Source organism: Mesoplodon mirus (genome assembly GCF_964341445.2).
Source record: "Mesoplodon mirus genome assembly, chromosome: 5".
NCBI classification, from domain to species: domain Eukaryota; kingdom Metazoa; phylum Chordata; class Mammalia; order Artiodactyla; family Ziphiidae; genus Mesoplodon; species Mesoplodon mirus.
The window spans coordinates 79,403,208-79,430,266 of NC_138980.1; the positions used below are offsets into that span (position 1 = coordinate 79,403,208).

A 27,059-nucleotide genomic window follows, 5' to 3' on the forward strand; every position below is an offset into this window, starting at 1 on the left:
TTTCCAAACCTTTCTGTGTACCCAATAACTTTTAGTTTCAATGCCAAAATACACTGTAATCTTTTCAACCACATTTTCAATGGTAATTAAACCCAACATGTATAGATCCAGCAATGTAAACATAACTCAGTTGAAGTGTCAATGATGTAAATAGCGGTGACCAAGTTTATGCCAGTGCCAGCAATAAGAAGTGCATTACAATTGCCATCTGGCCAAAAGTAATTATAAGGTGCCAAAATTGAAAGATGAATCTCAAGCAGGGATTTTAAAATGTAAAAGAAAGAAATTGTGACTAGATTCAACAAAACATGGTATACTGTGTTTCCTTAAGATAGATAATACACTTCGTTTTCAAGTGTCCATTGAAAATTGACCATACATTGGTCCACAAAAAAACCTGAACAAATTTTGAACAGTAATAATACAGGCCACATTCCCTAATCACAATATAGTAAAACTAGACTTATTAACATTATCACAAAATAAAGGCCCTTCTACACAAAAATAGAGAAAACAAATTTTCTCATGTAACTTAGATCAAGAGCCATATACTAAAATACTAGGCAACCAAAAGAAGTAAAGGTGAGAGTGGTGCTCTCAAAGTTAAAGTACACTGTAATTCTTGAATTGTTCAAGGAGAGAACAAAATCATCAATTTTTTACTTTGTCAAATAATATATTTAAATTTTAGGAATTACCAATGAGAAGAATAAATTGCATGTATATTTTCTAAACCAGTAGAAGAGAAAGGCGCAATATAAACCAGTGTCAAGGAACTTACCCCCGTGTTTGCTTCTAGGACTTTTATAGTTTCAAGTCTTATGTTCAAGTCTTTAATCCATTTTGAGTTGATTTCTGTGTATGGTATAAGATAGGGGTACAGTTTCATCTTTTGCACATAGCTGTCCAGTTTTCGCAACACTATTTATTAAAGAGACTATCCTTTCCCCATTGTATATTCTTGGCTCCTTTGTCATAAATTAATTTACCATATATGCATGAGTTTACTTCTAGGCCTTCTTTCTGCTCCACTGATCAATGTGTCTGTTTTTATGCCAGTACCATACTGTTTTGATCTCACTCAGATTGAATTAAGTCCCATGCTAAGGGCCTCATTCTAACTTAATCACCTCTGTAAAGGCTCTGTCTCCAAATACAGTCACATTCTGAGGGGAAATTTTAAGGGGACACAATTCAGCCTATAACATAATTTATAATAAACTATTATGCAATTTTTCACTATTTCAATAAGTGAACCATCGGGCATGGCTACACTCTCACAGTGCTTCTCAAACTTTAGTCATGCATACGATTGCCCTGGAGATCTTGTAAAAAAAAAACACAGATCCTGATTCAGTAGTTCTGGAAGGACCTGAGATTCTGCAATTCCAACAAGCTTCCAGGTGAGGCTGATGCTGCTCGTCCTTGGACTGTACTTTTGAGTAGTGGTGAAGCACTGAAAGACATGAAATAGTCAGATCCTTGCAACTCCTTGTCATCGATAGGACTGCATTTAAGAGAAGGAAGAGGATCAGAAGATATTCCATAAAAGAAAAGCCGAAAATGAAAGAGCAGGGGAACAAATGTGGTCTGTATTTGTAGATGATCAGAGAAGGAAATTTAAGGATCATGTGCCAAGACAACATACAATCTTAGTGGAGAAAATGAGGAGGTAGGTTACTCCCACAAATGGTATTAATATTCACACCCCGGGCTTCCCTGGTGGCTCAGTGGTTGAGAGTCCACCTGCCGATGCAGGGGACACGGGTTCGTGCCCCGGTCCGGGAAGATCCCTCATGCCGCGGAGCGGCTGGGTCCGTGAGCCATGGCCGCTGAGCCTGCGTGTCCGGAGCCTGTGCTCCACAACGGGAGAGGGCACAGCAGTGAGAGGCCCATGTACCGCAAAAAAAAAAAAAAAAAAAAATTCACACCCCACGAAGGCTATCAGACTTTTAAATCTACAGATTTGCTAACCAGTTTTTCATGCCATTACATAATTTCAACACTACTACAAGCGACACCTTGGGATGCCTACCGAGCTTTGAAAATGTCTTTGAAAAGGGAAACTATTCAGTCAGTACTAGTAGCTCCCTTTCCAGTTTAGTTACTGTCAATTCTGTTTAGAATTATAATCATGCATCATGTAGGAAGGAAGATCAGAGTTGGTAAATTATTCAGACTATGTCTTTCATCCGTTCATGTTTCCTTCTTCACACCACCTTCCCCTAAATCACAGGGTATTTTTTGTAACTTCTTGTAAAAGTAACAACAACAATAACAGCAACAAGCTCTTCATTATTAAAATCTACCAAATTACCATTGATTTATATTTGTAGTGGGTTTAGTCTGGTGGAACATTGGACAGTTGCGCAAAACAAGGATAATTCTTTGTTGTGGGAGATACTTCCACACTGCAGGTGGTTTAGCATTCCTGGTCCCCACTGTTTAAATGCTAGTGTTGCATCCTCCAATCATTGTGAGGGATAAAAATAGCCCCACAAATTTCCAAAACACACTTTAGGATAGGGGTTTAGACTTGTTAACCATCACTGTATAGATCATCCACTAGACTGGACTAAACTTTACCTCTTGAAGATTTCATACAATTTCCGGATGTCTGAATTAAAACCAGACATCTAATATACCAAAGCAAAAAATGCTTCATAACTGTCTTGTAATTCAAAAGTTTCATGCAGAAAGATCAGGCCCTAGAAAAACCTGACATATTCACTTGGGATTTACCACTAAAAACCTCAGGGAGTTGGATAGCCAGTGAGCTCTGAAAGTTCTTCCCTTACTAACTGGAAATACCCGAACAACAGCTTCTATTCTTCTTGTAACCTGTTTTACCCAAGTATGGGCCTCCTTCACTCTCTGTTCTAAGCACAACACCTGAAGACGCTTTGTTTAAATCCACCCCGTCTGCAGGATTTTGTAGCATTTTCTGTGGAAAACGGGACTATACTTCGTATCATAATTTTCATGCTTAATTACCTTGTTCTGAATGAGGTAACTTCTGGGGACCATCTGTTCAGAGAATAACTGGATGAACACCTCAGAGTAAATATATGAAAAGGGTAATTAACATGGTAAGCTAAACAACAGTGAGACATACAAGAACATATTTGGTTAATTCGGAAGGTCTCATCAGATGCTTCTTTTACTGAAGCATCTGTGTAAAATTATGTGATGTTCTATCAGGCCCCGTAATTTACAAAATTACAGTCTTGCCAACAAATTGGTAAACTCTGGCTTATCTGTCCATAAGGAAGAATATGATCTTGAGACCAAATTCTAGATAGATTAGTAACATCAATAAATGAACTCTTCCTAGCCTTAGTAAATTATGAAAAATATATTCTGACACTAAGTGCCTAGATTCACAAGATGCTCTTTTAGTATAAACTAAAGCCATGTATTTTTGCAAAGTCTGTCACCATCATTGTTCAATTTACACCAAACATTAAAGCAAATGGGCCACATTTTAATTGTTTGCTACATCTGATTTTCAGATATCTATCTATGTACTGTGATGACAAATTGATGTGATGTATAGAATAGAATCTGGAGGACTAGAGCACAAAATATTGTCAGTAGTTTTCTCTGGAAGCTGGGATTATATGTGATCTTTATTTTGCACTTTATATTTTTCTTTTTCTAAATCTTTTTCAATGAGTATGTTTTACTTTTAAAATTAGAAATGAATAAATAAAAGTTACTTAAAAAATATAATGCATTAGTAGCGGAATGTTGACCAAAGCTGCTTGTTTAAACATGTCTTACTGAATGGAAACAAATACCACCCCATAATAAGAAGTGCAGAAAAAATAATGCATTGGAAAGATTAATACCACAAACTATGCCAAGCATTATCTGGGAAAATAAAAGTTTTAGGTGTTGGACAAATAAAATATATAACAATAAAAGTCATAAATGGAGCCTTAAACAAAAACTTTACTATTAAATATTGTTTAAATTTCCAAAAGACTCTGTGTCATGAGAGCATGTTAAATCTCTGTTTTAAAACCTTTTAAAACTTCAGTTAGAATATTTTTTTAGGTAAGGTCTATAGACTGAATGTTTGTGTCCCCCAGCCCCAATGGATGTGCTAAATGTGGATTAACCAATGTGGAAGGTATTTGGCCGGGTGAGGGGGGGCAGGTTTGGGGAGGTGATTAGGCCTTGAGGGGGGAGCCCTCATGAGTGAGATTAGTGCCTTTATAAAAGAGACCCCAGAGAGCTCCCTACCCCTTTCCCAGTGTGAGGACACAGGGAAAAGACTTCTGACGTGAAATAGGAAGCAGGCTCTCATCAGACACCAAATCTGCAGGTGCCTTGATCTTGGACTTTGCAGGCTGCAGAACTGTGGGAAATAAATTTCTCTTGTTTCTAATTCACCCAATCAATGGAATTCTGTTAGACAAGACTGAACAGACTAAGAAGGCAAGGGTCAAATTTTTCTCTTTAGATCAGATTCTGAGGAACCGTTTCTGTGGTAGTTGTAAACGTTGTGGGTTGTAGTACTGGCCAGTCGCCTGAGGTCGCTGCGTCTCCATGCTTCTGAGTCAGGTGGGTGCACTCTCTCACTTTCACATGTGGGCAAGCTTTCCCAAATACACACACTTTATCTGGCAGCTGTTCTCAAAGTGGGATCCTGGGGCACCTGAGGCTCCCTAAGACCTCCTGGGGAGGATCTAGGAAGTCAAATCTATTTGCATAATAATAAGACGTTCTTTGACTTTTTCCTTCTCATTTTTGCACTAGTGTACCATGGAGTTTTCTGAAGGCTGCGTGTTAGGTGATGTGGCAACAGTGTCAATGCAGAAGTAGCTATGAGACTCCAGCTGCCTTCAATTAAACAAGACATTAACAAGATGTGCAGATTTGGTCCCTATCTCATATTTAAGAAAAATAGTTATTTTTCTTAAAAACATTATGTTAACATATGAGTTTATTATTATTTTATTAATTTTTCATTTTGGTTCCAATGTCTAACATAGTAAATATCAATAGATAAAACCCACATAAACAAAAACTCTTTTGAGGTCCTCAATAATTTTTAAGGGACTTCCCTGGTGGCGCAGTGGTTAAGAATCCACCTGCCAATGCAGGGGACACGGGTTCAATCCCTGGTCTGGGAAGATCCCACATGCCGCGGAGCAACTAAGCCCATGCGCCACAACTACTGAGCCTGCACTCTAGAGCACGCGAGCCACAGCTACTGATCCTGCGAGCCACAACTACTGAAGCCCATGTGCCTAGAGCCTGTGCTCAGCAACAAGAGAAGCCACTGCAATGAGAAGCCTGCACACCGCAATGAAGGGTAGCCCCCGCTCTCTGCAACTAGAGAAAGCCCGCGCGCAGCAACGAAGACCCAACGCAGCCAAAAGTAAAATAAATAAATTTAAAAAAAATTTTTTTTAAATAAATAAATCAGCGGTCCCCAACCTTTTTGGCACCAGGGACCAGTTTCATGGAAGGCAATTTTTCCACGGATGGGGGGTGGGGGGCAGATGGTTCAGGTGGTAATGCCAGTGATGGAGAGGGATGGGGAGTGGCAGATGAAGCTTTACTTGCTGGCCTGCCGCTCACCTCCTGCTGTGTGTGCAGCCCAGTGCCTAACAGGCTGTGGACTGGTACCGGTCCGCGGCCCGGGGGTTGGGGACCCCTGTTCTAAATGACTTTCTTTATGATTGTTAATTAAAAAATAATAATAACCAAAACCAGTAAACAATGTTTTATTGAACACAGCCACGCCTATTTGTTTATAAAGGAAACAAAACTTCAATCAGCTTACGGTTTACTGTTGGATTCATTGTCAGTGTGGGCTATGTGTCACTGACATGGTCATGGCCCAGTGCCCTGGAGTGTTTCTTGGCATTGCCAAACAGCCATTCCCCACTGGACTCACTTGGCCCTATTTCCTACTTCTGATACAAATCATCCCCAATTACTGCCTCAATTGAATGGAGTATTTGAGCTGTTCGAGACAATTTGACTATATCTAGAGCCAAAAGCAAAGAACCCAGTGTCTTTGACTCACCTCCAAATTTTGAAGTCCAATAATAAAAGATAACTCTGTGATTAAAGGGTTTATTATAGGTTAAGTTTAGTGCAATATATAACGCACTAAAGTTCTGTGCTCCCAGTTCTCCCAGGCTATAAAGAGCTGTTGCTGTACATTCTTTGAAGAGATTTATTTTAATACTATACAGAGAAGCAAGGACTACAAGAGCTAGAAAGGACCTTAGAGGTCATATTGTCCTCATTCACATTGCATTTTATTTGCATTTTACAGTTGATGAAACTGAGGCTCAGAGAGGTAAAGTTATATTTTCCAGACTCTATAACAGGCTGGTAGAGGAGCCAGAGCTGGAATCCAGTTCTTCTGACTCAGTGGTTTTAAACTTTACTATGTTTACTATAGGATAATTAAGTGATACTATTTAACAACATAACCTTCAAGTACAATAATTCATAAATTTCAGAAGAAATATACCAGAGAACCTGTATCAGAAGGGGCCTTCAGAAGCATCCAGTCCCACTTCATAGTATGTCAGGAATACCGTTAGAGTTCACAGGTAGAGGATATTAGAGTAATGCAGCTGCTGTAACAAAAGAACCCACAGTCATTTAACAATACACGTGTTCCTGATTGGTGGCAGCTTCCACATGGTGACTCAGGAATCCAGGCTCCTTTTATCTTGTGACCTCCTCTTGCCAGGGTTTTCATGCCCTTTGCATGCAGGAGGAGGAAGGGGAAAGAACAAATGGAGAAAGCTTCTTAATCTTGGTTTTGAGAGAATGCACCTCAATAGTTCTCAGTGAGAACTATTCGTATTTCCCCATCTAGTTGCAAGAGAAGCTGGGAAATGTAGTCATGGCTAGACAGATGTCTCTGTACACTGTGGGAAGAAGAGTCATCTCTGACTTAGGCACCTCCCTTCAGCCAAATGCAAGTCCCTAGGGCAGAGCACAGGTGTGAGCCATTAGCAGCCAATACTGGCACACCAGCCTGTAAAGGGGATTTAGGAAGGCACCAGTTGCATCTGCTACAGTCTACACTTTGTACCACTCAGAGCCACTTGTTTTTCATGGTAATGTCACTCCATCTGGTCGCAGGTCCTCCAACATTCTGGTTGGTGCACTTTCTGGTATTTATAAGAGAAGGGTTACTGGAACAAATTACAACTCTGACTGTTGCAGGTGGTCCTCAGGTTATGATAATATCACCATGAATTGTTTTTCTTTCCCAGCATGAAGGGTGTCTGATATAGCTAGCTGGTTTTCTCAAGAGGTTGGGCTGTCTGGGGGACTCGGCATTGCTCTTCATTACTGGTGGTTGGATATGCAGCAGCAGCAGTAGCTAGATCAGCTTTCTGGAGCGAGAGCCCATGCTGGTGAATTCATGCATAACCCACATCGATGGCTGTTCTGCTCATAAGCCAACTGTGAAAGGGCTGGTGGGGCTGAGGATAGAAGCTGGCTGACGTCTTCTGGGTGACTCTCCCTGTGCCTTGGTTGGCTAGTGCCTCACCTGCAGCCAACACTCCCTGGTGGACATTAACCAGTGCTTCTTGCCCACTCCCACTGATCCACTCACAAGCTCTCTCCAGACTTGCTCTATGATTTTCCAGTCTTGCTCTTTCCCAGCCACTGACTGAGCAGCCAGGCCATTTGCTAGTGCCCATGAATCTGTAAATAACTTTTCTGGGGGCCCGTTTTCTCTCCACACAAAGTAGATAACCAGGAGAACCATCTGAAACTCTACCTACTGAGATAATTTTCCTCCACCACCGTCTTTCAGCACGAGTGGGCTGTAGTGTACTAGTAGTCTAGTTTCAACGTGTATTCATATACCAAGAAGAAGATTTTTCCTCCTCTATCAGCTGGTCCTAGGAAAACTTTAAGAGGCTACAGCTATGAGCTGAAGGAAAAGTGCTTATGTAAGAGTAATGAAAGTAGTAGTTGTTCTGATCTACTTGTTTGCACAGCTTTATTATGCTTTGGGGATCTGCTTGAGCCCAGTTTCAGATATACTGTTTCCAGCTTATGATAGATGCTGCTGGTGTACCCAATCTTATGACTTGGTAGGTCTGACCAAACCCAGCTTGTGGCGAGCAACTCTAGTTTCATAGTCATTTGATGTCTCGTAATCAGATAGTCTCTTCCAGGTCCCAATAGTGTGTCAGAAGCTGTTTTGTGAATGGTGTCTAGTTCTCTCCTACAAGTAACAAGGTCTTGCCCAAGAACTCTAGAGATCTGCCCTGCAATTCTCATATTTGGGCTTCCCAAGTATTTCACACAGCACCTTTATCTACCAGAGATACATCGAGTACCCTAGAATCTTTGGGGTCATATGGCCCAAGAGGCAGTGTTTCTTATACCATAACCTAGATCCGCTACAGAGTCCTTTTCTACTCTGAGTCCCACTTAAACTGGTAAACTTCCTCATCACCCACTGAATAGCGTGGAGCAGTGTTCCCAAATGTCATAAATATTGTCTCCAAAATGCCTACCATGCTCTGTGCTTTTCTCTTGGTGGCAGGAGTCATAAGGTGCAGTGACTTGTCCTTTACCAGAGAGGAGATGTCCTAGGATGTACCAGAATACTGTGCCCTTAGAAACCTTGCCAATGTGGCAGTCTCCTTTATTTTTTTTAGGATTTTTTCCCCACCTTCTGAAGTGCACTTCAGCATCCCAGAGCGCTTGCCATTTCCTTCTTATCAGGTTCACTTAACATCATGCTATCAATAAAGTTGACCAATGTAAAATTCTGTGGAATGTCCACATGATCCAGATCCCTTTGGACTACATTATGACAGAGAGTAGGACAGTTAAAGTAGCCCTAAGGCAAAGTTGTGACTGTATATACTATTATCCATTCCTTGTGAATGCAAACTTTTATGGATTCACCTTTCTGATGGGTATAGAAAAGGATATAGATGTCAGTTAGGGCTTTACACCACATACCAAAGTCTATGTTAATCTGTTCTAATAAGGGTACCACATTCAATGAAGTGGCATCAATTGGGGTTATTTGGTTGAGTTTCAGGTAGTCCATATCATCTGCCACAATTAATTTGGTTTTTGAAGAGGTCAAGCTATTGAATCAAACGGGGGTATATGGGAACCTTTGTTTCTGTATCCCTGAAGTCCTTAATGATGGCACTAATGATTACCATTCCACCTAGGATATAATATTATTTTTACATTATTGCTGTTTGTTGGTTTTCATTTTTAACTTTTTTTTTTTTTTTTTTTTTTGAGGTACGCGGGCATCTCACTGTTGTGGCCTCTCCCGTTGTGGAGCATAGGCTCCGGATGCGCAGGCTCAGTGGCCACGGCTCACGGGCCCAGCCGCTCTGTGGCATGTGGGATCCTCCCAGACCAGGGCACGAACCCATGTCCCCTGCATTGGCAGGCAGACTCTCAACCACTGCGCCACCAGGGAAGCCCCCTAACTTTTTGTTTTGAAATAACTACAGACACCCAAGAAGTGGCAAAAATAGTCCAAGCATTCCTGCGTACCAAGCTTTCCCGTTTTCCTGATACATGTTAAATACCAGAGCCATTGCACAATTTAATGCAGCTTCTTCTACCTATATTTTGTCCTAGTTCTCTGCAGGTGAAAATCTTAGCAACTGCACCCCTACAGCAAGTCAAGCACTAACAATATTCACTCACTACCAATGACAGGGTTCTCATTGCCATCTAGTGGATGAGTTATCCAATGCCAAATCTAGATCCAGTTGGCTTCCTAGCACCACTTCTCTCACCAGCTGTCTTTCTTGTGAACAGAACCTAAGATAGGAATTCCTGCTTAAATGATCTTAAAGAGAAACTTATTAGGCGAAAAAAGTAGGGGACAGCAGGGGATGAAGTTTGGCAAAGATATGGTTTTAGGAGAAGTCTAGTCTCAGCCTGATCCCATGGGAAGCCCTGACTCGTGAATTGCACCACAGAAGTTGTGCCACCCAGAGGTGAGGAGGATGCTACATCCTTTCATCACTTAGCCTTTGTCCACCGCCCTCCCCTGGGTGGGAGAGGTAACTTACCGCCATTATCTCCGGGACCATGGCCAGGTGAGGAGGCTCCTGCCAGCCAAGAGCAATTCCCCGTAAAAGGACAAAGGCCTGAGTCATGAGCAGCCAACACCCACAGCATCTGGGGGATGAATGCACAGCCTGTGAAGAGGCCTATGGGCAGGGCCCCCAACAGCATCTGCTATCCCTCCCTGAGGAGAGGATACCGTTTAAAAACTGAAAGATGGGGCTTCCCTGGTGGCCCAGTGGTTAAGAATCCGCCTGCAAATGCAGGGGACACGGCTTCGAGCCCTGATCTGGGAAGATCCCACATGCCGCGGAGCAGCTAAACCCATGCGCCACAACTACTGAACCTGCGCTCTAGAGCCCGTGAGCCACAACTACTGAGCCTGCGAGCCACAACTACTGAGCCCACGCGCCTAGAGCCTGTGCTTCGCAACAAGAGAAGCCACCGCAATGAGAAGCCCATGCACCACAACGAAGAGTAGCCCCCGCTCGCCGCAACTAGGGAGAAGCTCACGCGCAGCCACAAAGACCCAACGCAGCCAAAAATAAATAAATAAATAAATAAAATTTATTTAAAAAAGAAACAACAAAACCTGAATGATGAGAAGGAGGCAGCCACGGGAAAATCTTGGGAGGAACACTGCAGGTAGTTCTGAGATGGGGACTAACTTAGCATGTTTGAAGTGCAGAAGGAAGGCCATTGCCAGGGGAATGGGTTGAAGGAGGAGAGGAAGGGAGAAACTGAGCTTGTGAATGTGACAGAGCAGCACGACACAGGCAGCAGCTGGCTTTTACTCTGACTGCCACTTCCTCAAGACACTGTACATCTTCAAAGCATGTTAATGTTGTTTTTGCACTGAGAAAATCTGAGTTGGTGGCATGATTAGAAATGTTATTCCTTACTACTTAGTCATAAAAAAGAATGAAATGCCATTTTCAGCAATATGGATGAACCTAGAGATTATCATACTAAGCAAAGTCAGGAAAAGAAAGACAAATACCATATGATATCACTTATATGTGGAATCTAAAGTATGACACAAATGAATTTATTTACAAAACAGAAACAGACTCACAGACATAGAGAACAGACTTGTGGTTGCCAAGGAGGAGGGGGGAGGGAGAGAGATGGATTGGGAGCTTGGGGTTAGCAGATGCAAACTATTGTATAGAGGATGGATAAACAAAAGGCCCTACTGTATAGCACAGGGAACTGTATTCAATATCCTGTGATAAACCATAATGGAAAAGAATATGAAAAAGGATGTGTATATAGGTATAACTGAATCACTTTGCTGTATAGCAGCAAAGTGTATAGCAGCAAAACATTGTAAATCAACTATACTTCAATAAAATAAAATTTTTAAAAAATGTCATTTCGGCTTTCGTTAAAAATATACAGCCCCACATCAGCTCATAGCTCATTCCGAATGTATCAGATCTCAGATATGAATGTATGAGCTCTTAGATATTACTGCTTTCTTGAATTTTTATAAGTTAACAAAGCAGGTCCAATCTTGACCTCGGGTGCCTTATTTATTCCTTCCTAATTAGGCTATACTGAAATGAACTATCTTTGAAAGGGAAAACAGATTAGTCACACTAAATGGCTTTCTTAAAATACTTCACCATAAAAAAAAAACACTGCACCTCTTGCTACTTCTATACCACACATTGATTTGGCCCCTCTGCATTATCATCTGTCTTTCTAGTAGAAAGTGTTTTATAACTTTTCTTGGAGGTTAAAATGGCTCTAATAGGGAATTCCCTGGCTGTCCAGTGGTTAGGACTCTGCGCTTTCACTGCCAAGGGCCGGGGTTCAATCCCTGGTCGGGGAACTAAGATCCCACAAGCAGCCTCAGCCAAAAAAAAAAAAAAAAAGGCTCTATAGTGCCTTACTGACCTCATTTATAAAGGTAACTTACCAAGTGCAACTAAACTCCTCTCCAGGATAGGTTGACCTTATTTCCATGTGCTCAAGCCTTGCTTGTGTGCTTCATTCACCCCAATATAAACTGTCTCGAGGGAGCCCCCTATTCCCCATCCACATATCTTTGATCCTAATCAGGGCTTCTCACCTGGGTTTATTTTCAAACAAGTTTATTCATCGCTTAATCTCCAATCCATCCTTTGAAGTGTTGCCAGATTAATTTTTCTCAAACTCTGTCATGATCATTAACATAACTCTCTATAGTAATCTATTTCGATCACTAATTTGGGGATTGAAAGTCCTCAATAAGCTGGATCCCTTTTCCTAAGATTACCTTCTTTTATTTCCCACCAGGAAACTTTTCTCTGCCCAGGATATTCTCACCATTCTGTAAATGCAGTGGCTTTTCCCTTCCTCATTTCCTCTATTTATGCTTTTCCCATGTGTAGAAAGTCCTTTCCAGTTCTCACTGGCTCACATCGTACCCGTCGCTCAGATCTGCATCCTCCTGGAAACCACCCTGACTTCGTTGACTCTCTAAAGCTTAGCTCTCTTCTGGAAGGTAGCATCAGTTGAGGACTGATCATCTAGTAATCACTTAGGATAAAATGCACCTGCGATTGCTTGAGAAAACTGTAATGCAAACATGACTTTTGTCTTCCAATACCTGGATGACAATGAACCTTGCTGTACCTGCAAAGTATTCTCTTAAATCTCCAGAAAGACCAAAGGATGAACAAGTTACTTTTCCTGATCAAATTAAAAACAAGAGTTGTCACAGCTCATTGTTGGGGGAATTAAGTCTGTCTGCCCTGTTTGACTCCACTGAAAGAGGACTCTTGGAAATTAGTGCTCTCTGTTCCTTGGACTTCACCCCATGTGCCTTTTTCCTTTGCTGATTTTGCTCTGTATCTGTAACTGAGCAGGACCCTAGGGGGCCCTCCCAGAACAGAACCCACCCACCCCAACATGTCCCCTGCCTGCCTCTTGTCTGTAGAAAAACTTTAGCCTCTTAGGCCTTCCCCAAATTCTAAAGAGTAAATTTAACCAGAGAAGTGAGAAAATGCAGAGAGAAAGGAAGAGTCAAGCAAGACAAAACAATAATATTTTAGCCATTAAACCAAGGTCAAGGGCTATAGGTAATATACTGAGCCATGTCCTTTAAGCTGTTTTGCAGAGCCTGAAACCTCCACCAGGTGGAAGAAATTAACTGTGTGCTGCCCACAAGCATGTAGACGCCAGACTTGTTGGAACCAGAATGTTGATGATGTTGACTCTCTGTTACCTCACCATGAAACAATCAGAAGAATGTCCGTGAGCTGATCACACACCCCACGACCCCGGCCCTCACCCTGTCTTTAAAAACCTTTCCCTGAAAGCCTTCAAGGAGTTTGGGACTTTTAAACACCAGCTGCCTGAACTCCTTGGTTGGCCTGCAGTAAACGCTGCACTTTCCTTCACCACGACCCAGTGTCAGTAGATTGGCCTGTCAGTAGATTGGCCAGCAAGTGGACCCAAGTTTGATCTGATAACATATCCATTTGTTGTAATAAATCAAAACCATGAGTATGACTACATGCTGAGTTTTGTGTGTCCTCCTAGTGAATTATTGAAACTGGAAGTGGTCTTGGGGACCTCTAACACACAAGGCAATGACCTTCAATGAGTGAATGAATAAACAAATTGTGGGGACTTCCCTGGTGGTGCAGTGGTTAAGAATCCACCTGCCAACGCAGGGGACACAGGTTCGATCCCTGGTCCAGGAAGATCCCACATGCTGTGCAGCAACTAAGCCTGTGTGTCACAACTATTGAACCTGCGCTCTAGAGCCTGTGAGCCACAACTACTGAGCCTGTGAGCCACAACTACTGAAGCCCACGTGCCTAGAGCCTGTGCTCCGCAACAAGAGAAGCCACCACAATGAGAAGCCCACTCACCTCAACCAAGAGTAGCCCCCGCTCGCCGCAACCAGAGAAAGCCCCTGCGCAGCAACGAAAACCCAATGCAGCCAATAAATAAATAAATAAATAAACAAATAAATTGTGGTACATTCATACAATGAAATACTATTCAGCAATAAAAAGGAACAGCCTGAGCCGATGAAATAGCAGCAGCACCAAAGTGGCTTATAGGTAGTGAAAACCATTTACCTGTGATCCAAATTCTTTAATCTGTATCAGCTACGTGGGCTGTGGCTTTGATCACCTTTGGACAAACTATAATGTTTAAGGAAGTTCTACATATGCTTCTTGCATAGCGGCACCTCTTAGACATGTTGACAGTACTTAGAGTGTGGTCCACACATAAGCCTCACCTGGAAGCTTGTTAAAAATGCAAATCTGGGGGCCCCATCTCAGAACCATAAGAAATGTGGTACAAGGAGGAGAGTAGCTCTTCAAGGGCAATGAAAGAGAGGACAGCTCTTAAAGATACTACCATCTGGGCTTCCCTGGTGGTGCAGTGGTTGAGAGTCCGCCTGCCGATGCAGGGGACATGGGTTCGTGCCCCGGTCTGGGAAGATCCCACGTGCCGCGGAGCGGCTGGGCCCGTGAGCCATGGGTGCTGAGCCTGCGCGTCCGGAGCCTGTGCTCCGCAACGGGAGAGGCCACAGCAGTGAGAGGCCCGCGTACCGCAAAAAAAAAAAAAAAAAAAAAAAAAAAGATACTACCATCTACCTACAAGGAACAGGTATGATTGAATGGCTTTGGCGGGGAGGGGAAAGGGGAGCAGACGGGATCTAATGTGATTTCTGAGACCCAGACAACCCAGAACATAGGACGTTATTAGGTGATGGTATTTACCAATGTTAGATAACTTGCAGAAGTAGTTAAGTCAGGAGAAAACAGTAGGCCTGAAAAGAAGAGTGGGGAAGATGAGGAGCTCATCTGATGAATGTGAGGCTCCTGGTGAGACAATTATTTGAAAGATGCAGTTTGGAATAGAAATTCTAGCCTAGCCCCTAAAAGAAATTAGAGATATGAATTTTTGGTTTTTTTCTTAGTGGTGGTATTTGAAGCAAAGATGGTTGATGAAAAGCATTCCTCTTCCCATGTGAGGGGATTTCCTATTTCCTGTTATTCCTGTATTCTTCCTCTCGGGAAAAAGCTACCTTGCAACTGAGTTAGCCATGGTATGGCTAAAATTTAACTCCCAACCCAATCCATATGTCTATCCACAGGCCTAATAAGAATCCAAACATCGTTATTTAGTGTCACGCTAAGCGCTTTCATGTTCCCTAACAGACTATTTACAACTCTATGAATGAGCTATCTGTAGCCTCATTTTCCAGATGACAAACTGAGAGAGAGGAATACAGTGCGTGGAGCTGCTTGAAGCCACACAGTTAGTAGTGAAGTCAGAATTCAAAGCCAGGTCAGCCTAACCGAAGCCCATGCTCTCGGAAGTGCTTTACTGATGGCTTTTAATTTGTCCCTAGAAAAGATATGTTTTCCTGTTTAACTGTGTTCTCCCTTGTTTTCTCTTTTTTTAGTTTTCAAATTTTTACATAACAGATGAAATTGCTCTGTGGCTCAGTAAAATACAAGGCACTGATGAGGGTACCCAAAGGGTTTAAGCTCCCCTTCATTGATAAAATGCTCTATTTGAAAATTTTGTTAGTTTCAGAGGCACTGAAGAATTTTTACCTTATTAAAAAAGTGCAAACCAACAAAACATTTTAAAAAAAAGAAAAAAACAAAAAGAAAGCTTCGACTTTTTTTGAGCAACACAGCAGAGACCTCTTCTGGTCAAGAAGGAGAAGTCTTAGGCAGAGAACCAACCTGGAAAAGGTTAAGGTGGAGAGAACTGGTACAGGAGAAAATAGGATATGAAATAGGTTTCATAGAAGAATTGACAGTTATGTTGGATATAAAACTCTGACAGCAGAACAGAGAGGAGTGCTTTCCACACATGCGGAGAAAAATACGTTTGCTGTAATATACAAAGATACAAGGATGTAAATAAGAATCATTTATAACTCCACCGTCCAAAACTAATATAGTACACATTTTGATGCACTGGCTTCCAGCATTGTTTTCTGGTCATATGCATTCTTTTTATTCACACTGGGTACACCTTGACTTTTCATCTAGTGTTCTATCACACACATTTTGCCACATTCTCCTTTTTTTCATTTTAACAGTTTTTAATGAAAGTTATATATAAGATTACTTTATTCTTGCATCTTCTCAATTGTTTCTTTCTTATGTCTGCCCTTTTCCTTTCCTACCTGGAGAGATTTGACTTTATGTTCAAGGATCTTTTTGTGGTCTTTGTCCCGTTTTAGCCTAGTGACAAGCACCTTGCTGGGGCGAATGCCCACATGGACAGTTGTGCCATTAGCCTCCTCTCGCTGCACTCAGTCAGTATAGGTGACATACTGCTTCCCGTAAGCCTGGGCAACATTGCCAATTTGCTGCCCTTTGCAGTGCCCTCGCATAATCTGAACTTCCTCATCCTTTTGGATACGCATGGATCGAATACTGTACTTATGTCTCAGCTCTTTGGAAAGAGGGGGAAGACATAATCTTCCTGTGAATGTGGGAAGGTACACTGACGTGCCTTTTCTGGTTCTTGCTTTGATCAGAAGCCACAAAGGGATTGAACTTCATTTTGGCTGCTGGTACTTCAGCAATGGTCACTGTTTTGGTCACATTCTTAAAAGAAGAAAGATGCTTTCTGACAGCAAGGCTTTTATTGGTAAATCACATAAAAGCCAGAGAAGTTTCAGTGAAGACTTTGTACTGGTCCGCACGTTGCTGGGGCCCCAGTTATGCACTGAGATGCACACAGCTTGGGGAGTGTAGCTTCTGGTTCCATTCTAGCCACTGCTCACCTTCTCTGCCAGACTCCCCTGTGTGGGGTACACCTATTCACCTGCTCTTCGTGGCCCCTCAGGCTGCTGGAAGCTAATCAGTAAAGGCCATATATGATCACCTATATTCTCAGTATGTGAAAAATATATCCACTGGCATTTTTGACCCTGGAAATCCCAGAGATTTCCCAGTCACTGGGACTAACCCACCTGGGCCAAGATGCAGCATCATAATCTGCTCTCTCGCAAGGAAATTTACAGTCTTAAACTAAACCACAGTGGAATGGGGAGTTTTGAAAGGAGGAAGCCAAAGGTACAAATTAGAATTTACATTTAAGAGAGTGACATTAGATGAGGAATAATCTGAAAGAGAATCACTTCCTGGGATGTAACTTAGGGGTCACACAAAATTAGAGAAAATTAAGTAGGACAGAATAATTGATACCATAGGGTGATGAGACTGTCACTGGGCCAGACCTCACAATTAGCACAATTGGATGAGAACAATATACTCAAGTGTTTTCATGAGGCAAGAACCAAGCACTGTACATTGCTCAGTGCAACTCTTTTGTTGAAGGGTTTTTTTCAGTTTATTCCTAGAGATGTACAAAGACCCTACTCAAATGAGCTTCTGCAGTTCTAGGCACCCCTTCATAGAGAGGTGAACCTCTTCAGGATGTCCTGCAGCATTCCTATTCCTCATTGCTGTGAAATTGAGCCTCAGGTGTCACCTTGGATTTTAAATTCTAGTTGAGTGGTATAAACACAGAGAAGTATCTCGAATTTTAACTTAAAGATCTTGCTGATAATTATCCCATCACCAGCCAAATTTTCTTTTGTTTTCAATGGAAGAGAAAACAATGGAGAAATACTTGACAGGAACATAGTCCTGTCAATGCTTACTCTTGAGAAGAAGTGGGTTAGTTGGCTCAGGTCTATTTTAGAGGCAAAGTAGGGAATTACAGGAAGCAAAAATCTTCAATTTATTCTAAATAGCTTTTAGAAATTCAGAACTGCTTTTTTTTTCTTTTTTTCTTAAATTAGATGTATAAATTGTCCTCCTGGCAATTTCTCAAGTTTGGACTGAAGTGTAGGTAGAATGACATAATTATATAAATTATATTTCACAGTTTTCTTCCTCACATACCTTTATTTAGGCTCTAGTACTTGTCAGTTGAGGAGACAGATATATTCTTTTTGTTTTGTTTTTGTTTTTGTTTTCCATTTATTTGCTTATTTATTTTTGGCTGTGTTGGGTCTTCGTTGCTGCCCGCGGGCTTTCTCTAGTTGCGGTGAGCAGGGGCTACTCTTCATTGTGGTGCACGGGCTTCTCATTGCGGTGGCTTCTTTTGTTGCAGAGCACGGGCTCTAGGTACGTGGACTTCAGTAGTTGTGGCATGCAGGCTCAGTAGTTATGGCTCAAGGGCTCTAGAGCACAAGCACAGTAGTTATGGCACACGGGCTTAGTTGCTCCATGGCATGTGGGATCTTCCCGGACCAGAGATCGAACCTGTGTCCCCTGCATTGGCAGGCGAATTCTTAAGCACTGTGCACCAGGGAAGTCCAAGACAGATATATTCTAGTATCTCTTCTAGTTCTTCGGACTGGGCTTTATGTTCTCTTGATCTAAAGGACCACGGGATTCCTTAGAACAATTTTTTAAAGGCTAGAGTTTTACTTCCAGCATGACAATGTGAGGAGCTCTTCAGACTCACTACCAAAAAAAATCAGTAATAATTATAAGAGGACAGCCATTTAAAGTCTCTGGACATGGTCCTGGGTGCATATAGCAAATGAAGAAATATTTAATGAAATCTCCTAAAGCTCAGTGAACCCTGAGGTGTTTGATCCAGGACCCACTTCTCCCCTCTCCCCTCCCAGCTCACCACAGTGGAAACTCTACTGCAGACTGGTGCAGCCAAGAGCACAGGGTTCCTCTCCCCACAGATCCCAGGTAGAGGGCTGTCTTCCCAGACAGGGCAGGATATCAGCATTTCTCATCCTGACCCCAGCTACTTGTTTCTGAAGCTAAGTTCTATGCAAGTGTGGCCAAAAGGTGGGGGACTCCCTTTTTCTGCTCAGTCCCAATTCATGGGTTGGGCACAGAGGCTCTGAGAATACTGGGGCCCTAATTCTCCTTGTCCCAGATCATAAGGTGGTGGTTCCACACTGGGAAACACAAGCTGAGAAGACCTGAAGCTGAAACCAAGCAGGACCCTGCGCTCGAGCCTTCCTAGGTACAAAAACCCCTCTGTGTCTCCCATTTCTTGTTTGTAGAAAAAGGCTTTAGTCTCCTAGGCCTTCCCGAAGTTCCAAAGAGCAGGCACAAGCAGTTATTCATTAGGGAAGTGAGGGAATGCAGAAACACAGGAAAAGCAGTCAAGAAACAATAGTTCAGCAGTAAAACGAGTCCTAGTTCCTCCTCAAGGGATATATACAACAATTTGACGCATATCTTTGAGTTGTTCTGCAGGGACAAAGACTCCCACCCAGGCTGAGGATGGTGACTACATGCTGACCACAAGCATAGAGACCCCATACTGGTTGGAACCAGGTTGGTGATTAAGATTCCTGAAACACCACCCTGTTAACAACCACCAACCAATCAGAAGAAAGTCATACCCACTGCAACCCTCACCCTGAATATTGCCTTTAAAAACCTTTCCCTGAAAGCCATCGGGGAGTTTGGTTCTTTTGAGCATGACCTGCCCATTCTCCTTGCTTGGTGCCTACAATAAACGCTGTATTTTCCTTCACCACAACCGAGTGTCAGTAAATTGTCAAGTGGACCCAACTTCAGTTCAGTATCACTTAAATTGTCTTCCTTAATAATTTACTTTATTTATGCTTTCTTTACTGATTTTTAAATTGATATTAGATGGACAGCTCTATCTTTTTTTTTTTTTTTTTTTTTTGTGGTACGCAGGCCTCTCACTGTTGTGGCTTCTCCCGTTGTGGAGCACAGGCTCCAAACACGCAGGCTCAGCGGCCATGGCTCACAGGCCCAGCCGCTCCACGGCATGTGGGATCTTCCCGGACCGGGGCACGAACCCGTGTCCCCTGCATCAGCAGGCGGACCTTCAACCACTACGCCACCAGGGAAGCCCTATCTTTTTTTGTAATAGTTTCCTTGGTGCTGTTATCAGATATGAACACTTGGCTGAATGAAGCATAGCTTAGACCCACTCTGGTCTTTTTAAAAAAAAAATTCTGCTAAAATATATATGACATAAAATTAATGATTTTTACCCTTTTTGAGTGTACAATTCAGTGGCATTAAATACATTCACCCTGTTGTGTAACCATCCATCTACAGAACTTTTCATGTCAAACTGAAACTCTGTACCCTTTAAATGATAACTCCCCATTCTCCCCTCCTCTGTAGCCCTTGGTAACTAACTGCCATTCTATTTTCTTTCTCTAAGAATTTGACTACTCTAGGTATCTCATATAAGTGAAATCACACAATATTTGTCTTTGTATGTCTTATTTATTCACTTAGCCTGTTGTCAAGGTTCCCCACGTTAGAACATGTAACAGAACTTCATTTCATTTTATGACTAATAATCCATTCCATTCCATTCATATACTATATTTTGTTTATCTGTAGGGAAACAAAATTTGCCACCCTAAAATGTCTCTGGCATGTGGATTATTTCAAGCTGAAAACAATCAAGGCCCAAAAGACTCAGGAAGAACTTTTGACCTTCCCCCTAAGTGCCTAAAGGAATTTAGAAAGAGGGCCTATTACAGGAATAGAGCTATCACCAGAGATGTCTGCAAAGAACATGAGCTAGATGTGGTGGGGGAAACTCTTAGAGATCACAGGCCACCCTGTGTCCCACTGTCTCTGCAGGCCCAGCAAACATTTACCAAACGTTTGCTTTTCCATCTCCATGTCAATTACCTTCCTCCCTTTGAAGTCCCAAATCACTCTTCCCAAATCCTCTTCTGTCTTTAGCTGAAGATGGTATTTAAAGTGAGGGTTTCAGGGACTTCCCTGATGGCTCAATGGTTGGGAATCCGCCTGCCAGTGCAGGGGAGACAGGTTCGAGCCCTGGTCCAGGAATATCCCACGTGCCGCAGAGCAACTAAGCCCATGCACCACAACTACTGAGCCTGCACTCTAGAGCCCACGAGCCACAACTACTGAGCCTGTGTGTCACAACTACTCAGCCCGTGCTCCTAGAGCCCTTGCTCCGCAATAAGAGAAGCTATTGCAACGAGAAGCCTGAGCACCGCAACAAAGAGTAGCCCCCGCTCACCACAACTAAAGAAAAGCCCGCGCACAGCAAGGAAGACCCAACGCAGCCATAAATAAATAAATAAAATTTAAAAACAAAGTGAGGGTTTCAGTCATTTGGGTGAGTTACTCAGTTTTCCTGGGCCTCTCCCATGTATACATGTTATTTAACTTTTGTTTGACTTTCTCCTGTTAATCTGTCTCATGTCAATTCAATTCTTAAGCCAGTCAGAAGAACCTAGAAGGGTAGAGGAAAATTTCTTCCTCCCCAACAATCTATTCATCTGTTGATGGACATTTGACTTGTTTCCACCTTTTGGATATTATAAATAATGCTGCTATGAACATTGGTGTACAAATATCTGTTCAAATCCCTGCTTTCAATTCTTCTGGGCATATACCTAGAAGTGAAATTGCTGGATCATAAGGTAATTCTGAGTGTAATTGTTTGAGAAACCACCATACTGTCTTCCACAGTGGTGCATCATTCTTGCATACAGTGATTATTATGTCTTAAGTTATGAGAATCAATCCTTCACTATAGGAAATTGATACTTGGATACACTGAACCAATATGGAAACATATGTCTCAGCTAAAACTCTATGATGTATCACAGAGTTGTCTACTAACACTGCTAATAACCATGCTGATTAGCTGCCGGTCTCTATAGCCTCAGGGGTGTGTGTTGGTGCAGTGGAGCAGAAGGAAGTGTGTTGGAGCAGTCAGAAAAGAAGCAAAAATAATTCCACATCCTGCAACTCTATTTCAGTTTGGCTTTCTTGACACTGAGTTTTGGAGGGGATGAATAATAAGGGTGGAATGAGAAGGAGAGAAAGGTAGAGGAGTGTGGTGAGGTTAGATGGTAGGACTGGATCCGTCTGCTGTTTCTTAACTACTTGGTGTGAAATTAATTTCAGTGAGACAGTTTTCCTTGTTACCCCACATCATCTCAGATATTCTCAGAGCCTATTTCCTTTCTAAGCTAGTATAATATAAAGAGTATGCAGTTGACTTATAGCCTTTGAACAAATTGAACCTATAGGCAAAATACAAATGGACAAGGACTTAAACATTATGGGAGAGAGAGAGGGAGAGACTGAAATACTTTATCATTTTATTCTTCTTTCATCAGACCAGTCGCCTCCTGAAGCCATGGGAAATCACAGTGCTTTGGTACCTGGAGAGAGGTGAATGCAGAGGCATATCTGCAATTTTTATTTCTGGTGGGCCTTTCTTCAAGACAACTTTATGATCTTCCCCATGGCAAAGCCTTTCACTGTGATTCAAAAACAGAGAGTCTTCCAAAGGGCCGGCATGGATCCCACAGGCTTCTGCATGCTAAAAGAAAAAAAAATCTGTTGTATATCACACCAAAAATCACTTTATTAGGGACTTTCCTGGTGGCACAGTGGTTAAGAATCCGCCTGCCAATGCAGGGGACACGGGTTCAATCCCTGGTCCAGGAAGATCCCACATGCCGCGGAGCAACTGGACCTGTGCACCACTACTACTGAGCGTGCGCTCTAGAGCCTGTGAGCCACAACTACTGAGCCCGCGTGCCACAACTGCTGAGGCCCGCGCGCTTAGAGCCCGTGCTCTGCAACAAGAGAAGCCACTGCAATGAGAAGCCTGCGCACTGCAGCTAAGAGTGGCCCCCATTCGCTTGCTGCAAATGGAGAGGGCCCTCGTGCGACGATGAGGACCCAACACAGAGAAAAATAAATTAATTAATTAATTTAAAAAAAAAACACTTTATCAGATTAAGATGGAAGTTGCCCAATAGTTTTTCTAACTGTTCCTATTGAGAAGGAAGGTCTAGTAGGCAGAGCAATATCCCTTTTTTAAAAGCAGTGCTCTCTCACTGGTGTCTTCCGACCAAGAGGAAGACCCGTGGTGTGGGCTGCAGACTATAAACTTGGAGTCAGATCACTGACTTTTAGCTTCACTACTTTTGTGTTCTTGTACAAGTCATTTACCTACCGTGAGACTCAGTTTCCTCAAACATAAAATGGGAAATTATTAAAGGATTCTTTGAGTGTTGAATAAAACATTCTATGTGAATGAAAAAACTTTCGCCAACTACTAAGTAAAACAGCTACACAGTATGCAGCTGCTGCTGCACCCTGCTGCTGGATAGATAACAGCTACTTAAGATTATCTTAGTTGTACATCTATTTCTGATTCTTTGATACTACTGAACAGCAGTCTGGCCTGGTCTTGGGGTGCCGCTCCCTCTCTCCTATGCTGTGTTCTCGTTTTTATGTTGTTAAAAGAGCTATATCATCAGGAAAAATGGTAAAAGAAAAGAAAGCATAGCTAGCATTTATTCAGTGCACATTCACTTCATTGTAATTCTCATTTAATTTTCACTTTTACTCTGTAAGGTAGAATATTCCATACACCAGTCGCTAATTATATTTTTTAAATTGTTAGGAACACTGTCAACTGAATTGGAGAAGTGAAACAACAATGAAAAAATTATGCTGACATAGCTCTAAAGAGTAAGGGCAAGACTAACAGAAATGTTTTGATACATTCAAAGCAGTTCTTCATTATTGACTTCAACTCAAAGTTTATACCCTATAGTTCTAGTAAATGAAAAATATAAAGTCAGTACTAATATTGTCACCATGCTAAAGCTACTTAGGACATTGAAAATGACTTGATAAGCCACTAAGTTACATGAAATACAGCCCAATATTAAGATATTAGAAAGTCTTAATAACCATAGAAATTTGATGTTTAAGTCTGGTATTTGAATCGTGATTTCCTTAGTTTTATATTTGTTTTCAAAATATCAGATAAAAATACATATAAAATAATCATCTCAAGGCAAATGGCAGCCTCATTTATTACATTGTATGTATTTTATAAGAAAATAATTGAGCCATATTTTTATATTTTGTATATAATATTCATATTTTGTAATATCTCTGTCTTCACAAAGTATATTCTTATTCAACATTAATTGCTTATCCTTTAGAAATTTGGAAATTAGTTATATAAACACATTTCTTCCTAGGAATCCTAACATGAAATCTCCTCTTATTGTCTGATTCTTACAAAATATTATTATCTCCTTTAAAGAAACAACTTACCTTTTCACAAGTGAATGGTCAATCAATCTGAATTTGGAAAATGTTTTGAAACTATTGACTACTGATTCAGAGCATTGCGTGGGCAAGGAATCTTATCTGTAAATCTAGCCAAACTGTTCCCATAGCTCTCAACCTGAGCGTGCAGTAAAACTGTAAAAATACACGCTCTGTAAAGAACAGACTTGTGGTTGCCAAGGGGGAGGGTGGATGGGGGAGAGCTGGATTGGGAGCTTGGGGTTAGCAGATACAAACTATTATATATAGAATTGATAAACACGGTCCTACCGTATAGCACAGGGAACTATATTCAATATCCTGTGATAAACCACAATGGAAAAGAATATAAAATATACATATATATAACTTAATCACTTTGCTGTCAGCAGAAATTAACACATTGTAAATCAACTATACTTCAATTAAAAAAAAATACATGCTCTGTACTGTAGCTTTAATGTTAATGGCACCTACTTCTTTTTTTCGCGGTACGCGGGCCTCTCACTGTTGTGGCCTCTCCCATTGCGGAGCACAGGCTCCGGACGCGCAGGCTCAGCAGCCATGGCTCACGGGCCCAGCCGCTCCGTGGCATGTGGGATCTTCCCCGACCGGGGCACGAACCCGTGTCCCCTGCATCGGCAGGAGGGCTCTCAACCACTGCGCCACCAGGGAAGCCCTGGTACCTATTTCTGATGAACTTCTTAACAGCTGTGAGTTGCCATTATGTATAGAAAAAGGTAGACACGTATTTATGAAATCTTTTGGTTTATCTATTTTAAGTTTGTAATTGGGTTATTTGAATAGATATTGCTATTTAACTTTTGTTTGCAAGTTTATGTGAAGGCGCATCAAATAGTTTTTGTCAGAACAGAATGGTGGTTGTCGGGGCCTGGGAGGAGGAAGAAACGAGACAAAGGGTACAAATTTTCAGTTTTAAGAATAAGTTCTAAGGGTCTAATGTTCAGCACAGTGACTATAGTTAATAATACGGTATTATATACTTGAAAGCTGCTGAGAGTAGATCTGAAGCATTCTCACTGCAAGAAAAAAAGAGTCAACAATGTAAAGTGATGAACGTGTTATCTTGATCTTGGTAATCACTCCACAATGTATATCAAAGCATCATGTTGTATACTTTAAAGGTACACAATCTTATTTGTCTATTATTCCTCAGTGAAGCTGAAAAAATGAAAAATAAATTTCAAAGCAGCTTTTGTAGAGTTATATATGTCTATTCACAGATATATTAAATAGTATAGGTTTTTTTATTATAAATACCTATAGGAAAATACCTTCAGATTCACATTCCTGAATTCCATGTTCTGTTTCCAAGGCATTACATAACGTCTTGGGATCATCCCTTGCTTTAATGAAAACCGTGGCAAATGAATCTCACCACACCTGAACATTAGAAGAAAGGGTATATTGTGAGCTAAATTCAATTATTTTAGCTTCATTTTACGGAATGGAAGCAGTTGTGTTGTGTCTGTGAGGTTTGGACCCTCGCAGCTGCAGAACACAGCTGTGTCACTGTTTGAGGCTCACCTAGTAGATAACCAACCCATTAAATCCCCGAGTATCACCAAGATCAAGAGTCTGGGCTGGGTATCTGTAGCTCTAACTGCACGCTGTCCTTTACAATTTGCTCATGATGTTCATCTTGGCCTGACTTTAAGGGGGAAGACAGCACACCATGATCTACCTCAAGCCTACTCATTACCTAAAGGAATCACTGGCCACTCACAAAAACCAGTAACTGATTTAGCTTCTGAATTTAGTACGTGCCCTACACTCAGGTCAGACTTGCTTTCTCTGCACACACATTGTTTTGTTCTGGAACATAAAGCTTTCTATATAGATGCCAAGGGGAAGCACAGAATTAGCGTCCTCATCTATGTAGCTCCCAGATTGAAGACGAAGAAACAAAAAACAAACCAACCAACCCACCCAAAAACCCAGAACCCTTAAGTCCTCACTTAATAGCAGGCTTATATGAATTCTCATCAGAACAGTTGTTGGTGAGTTTAGGTAAGATAAGACAAGTGTCTTTGCCTGAAGCCATCACTGCCAGTAGTGGCAGGAATTCTCATCTAGAACTTCACTAGTCTACTAGTCTAATTATGATGTCATTGCTGCCTCAGATCTAACAATGTTTTGCTAGTTTCATAGCAACCCATAGCAGTTACTTTAGCAGTTAATTAAGTGTGGCACTTAGAGCTATTTTTGGTGTTTTTAATACACCTTGAGTATATCATTATTCTTATCATGAACGTTTAAAAAATAAGGATGCTTGCAGATATATTACAAATTTGACAGATACTAGAAAATATACTGGACTAAAGAATTATTACTCACAAATAATCACTTCAAATTAACACTATTTACCCTTAGCTGATTTTCCTCTTTACATACTGCACGTGGTTGATGTGTCCCATTTGTTTCACCATTACTTAGACACACTTTAAGTTGTAAATCAAACTTGCCTACACCCAAACCAATCCAACCCATTTTATCTCCTAAGATTTGAGTTATATGGCAGAGTATTTTAGGTAACAAAACTCATTTTAATAAAGAAAGGTTATGAGTGAGGATGAGCACCTAAATTACTAGGCCAGAGACATGGAGGGTTATTACTGCTAATACTCCTAGCCAGAAGGAGGAAAAATGTTAGGCTGAGCAGGAACAATGACTGCAATGTACACTGCCTTGGTGAGAGTATTAACTGCATACATATCTGGCAACAGTCTGGAGAGAACTTCCTAGATCTGGATAGTCAGAAAGGTTTAGAGAAGAGTAATGTTAATACACAAAACTTTACAGAACCTTAAAAACTGAAGCACTGGTTTCTATATATAACATTAGGATGTACTACGATCCAGAAATCTGGTTTGCAAATGTTAAGGAAATAACAATTGAAAACAATCC

General features: G+C 41.5%; 1 protein-coding gene across 1 annotated transcript; it reads right to left on the reverse strand.

Moving 5' to 3' along the window:
* Positions 1-22,167: 22,167 nt before the first annotated feature.
* Positions 22,168-26,360, reverse strand: SPMIP10 (sperm microtubule inner protein 10; the record flags this gene model as incomplete). The annotated part of the gene is made up of 3 exons (XM_082621283.1): positions 26,111-26,360; positions 25,427-25,535; positions 22,168-22,377 (listed from the first exon to the last, which is right to left on the reverse strand). Exons 1-3 carry the CDS (start codon positions 26,194-26,196, stop codon positions 22,168-22,170), a joined length of 405 nt encoding a protein of 134 aa, XP_082477409.1. The 5' UTR covers positions 26,197-26,360.
* Between the last annotated feature and the right edge of the window lie 699 nt (positions 26,361-27,059).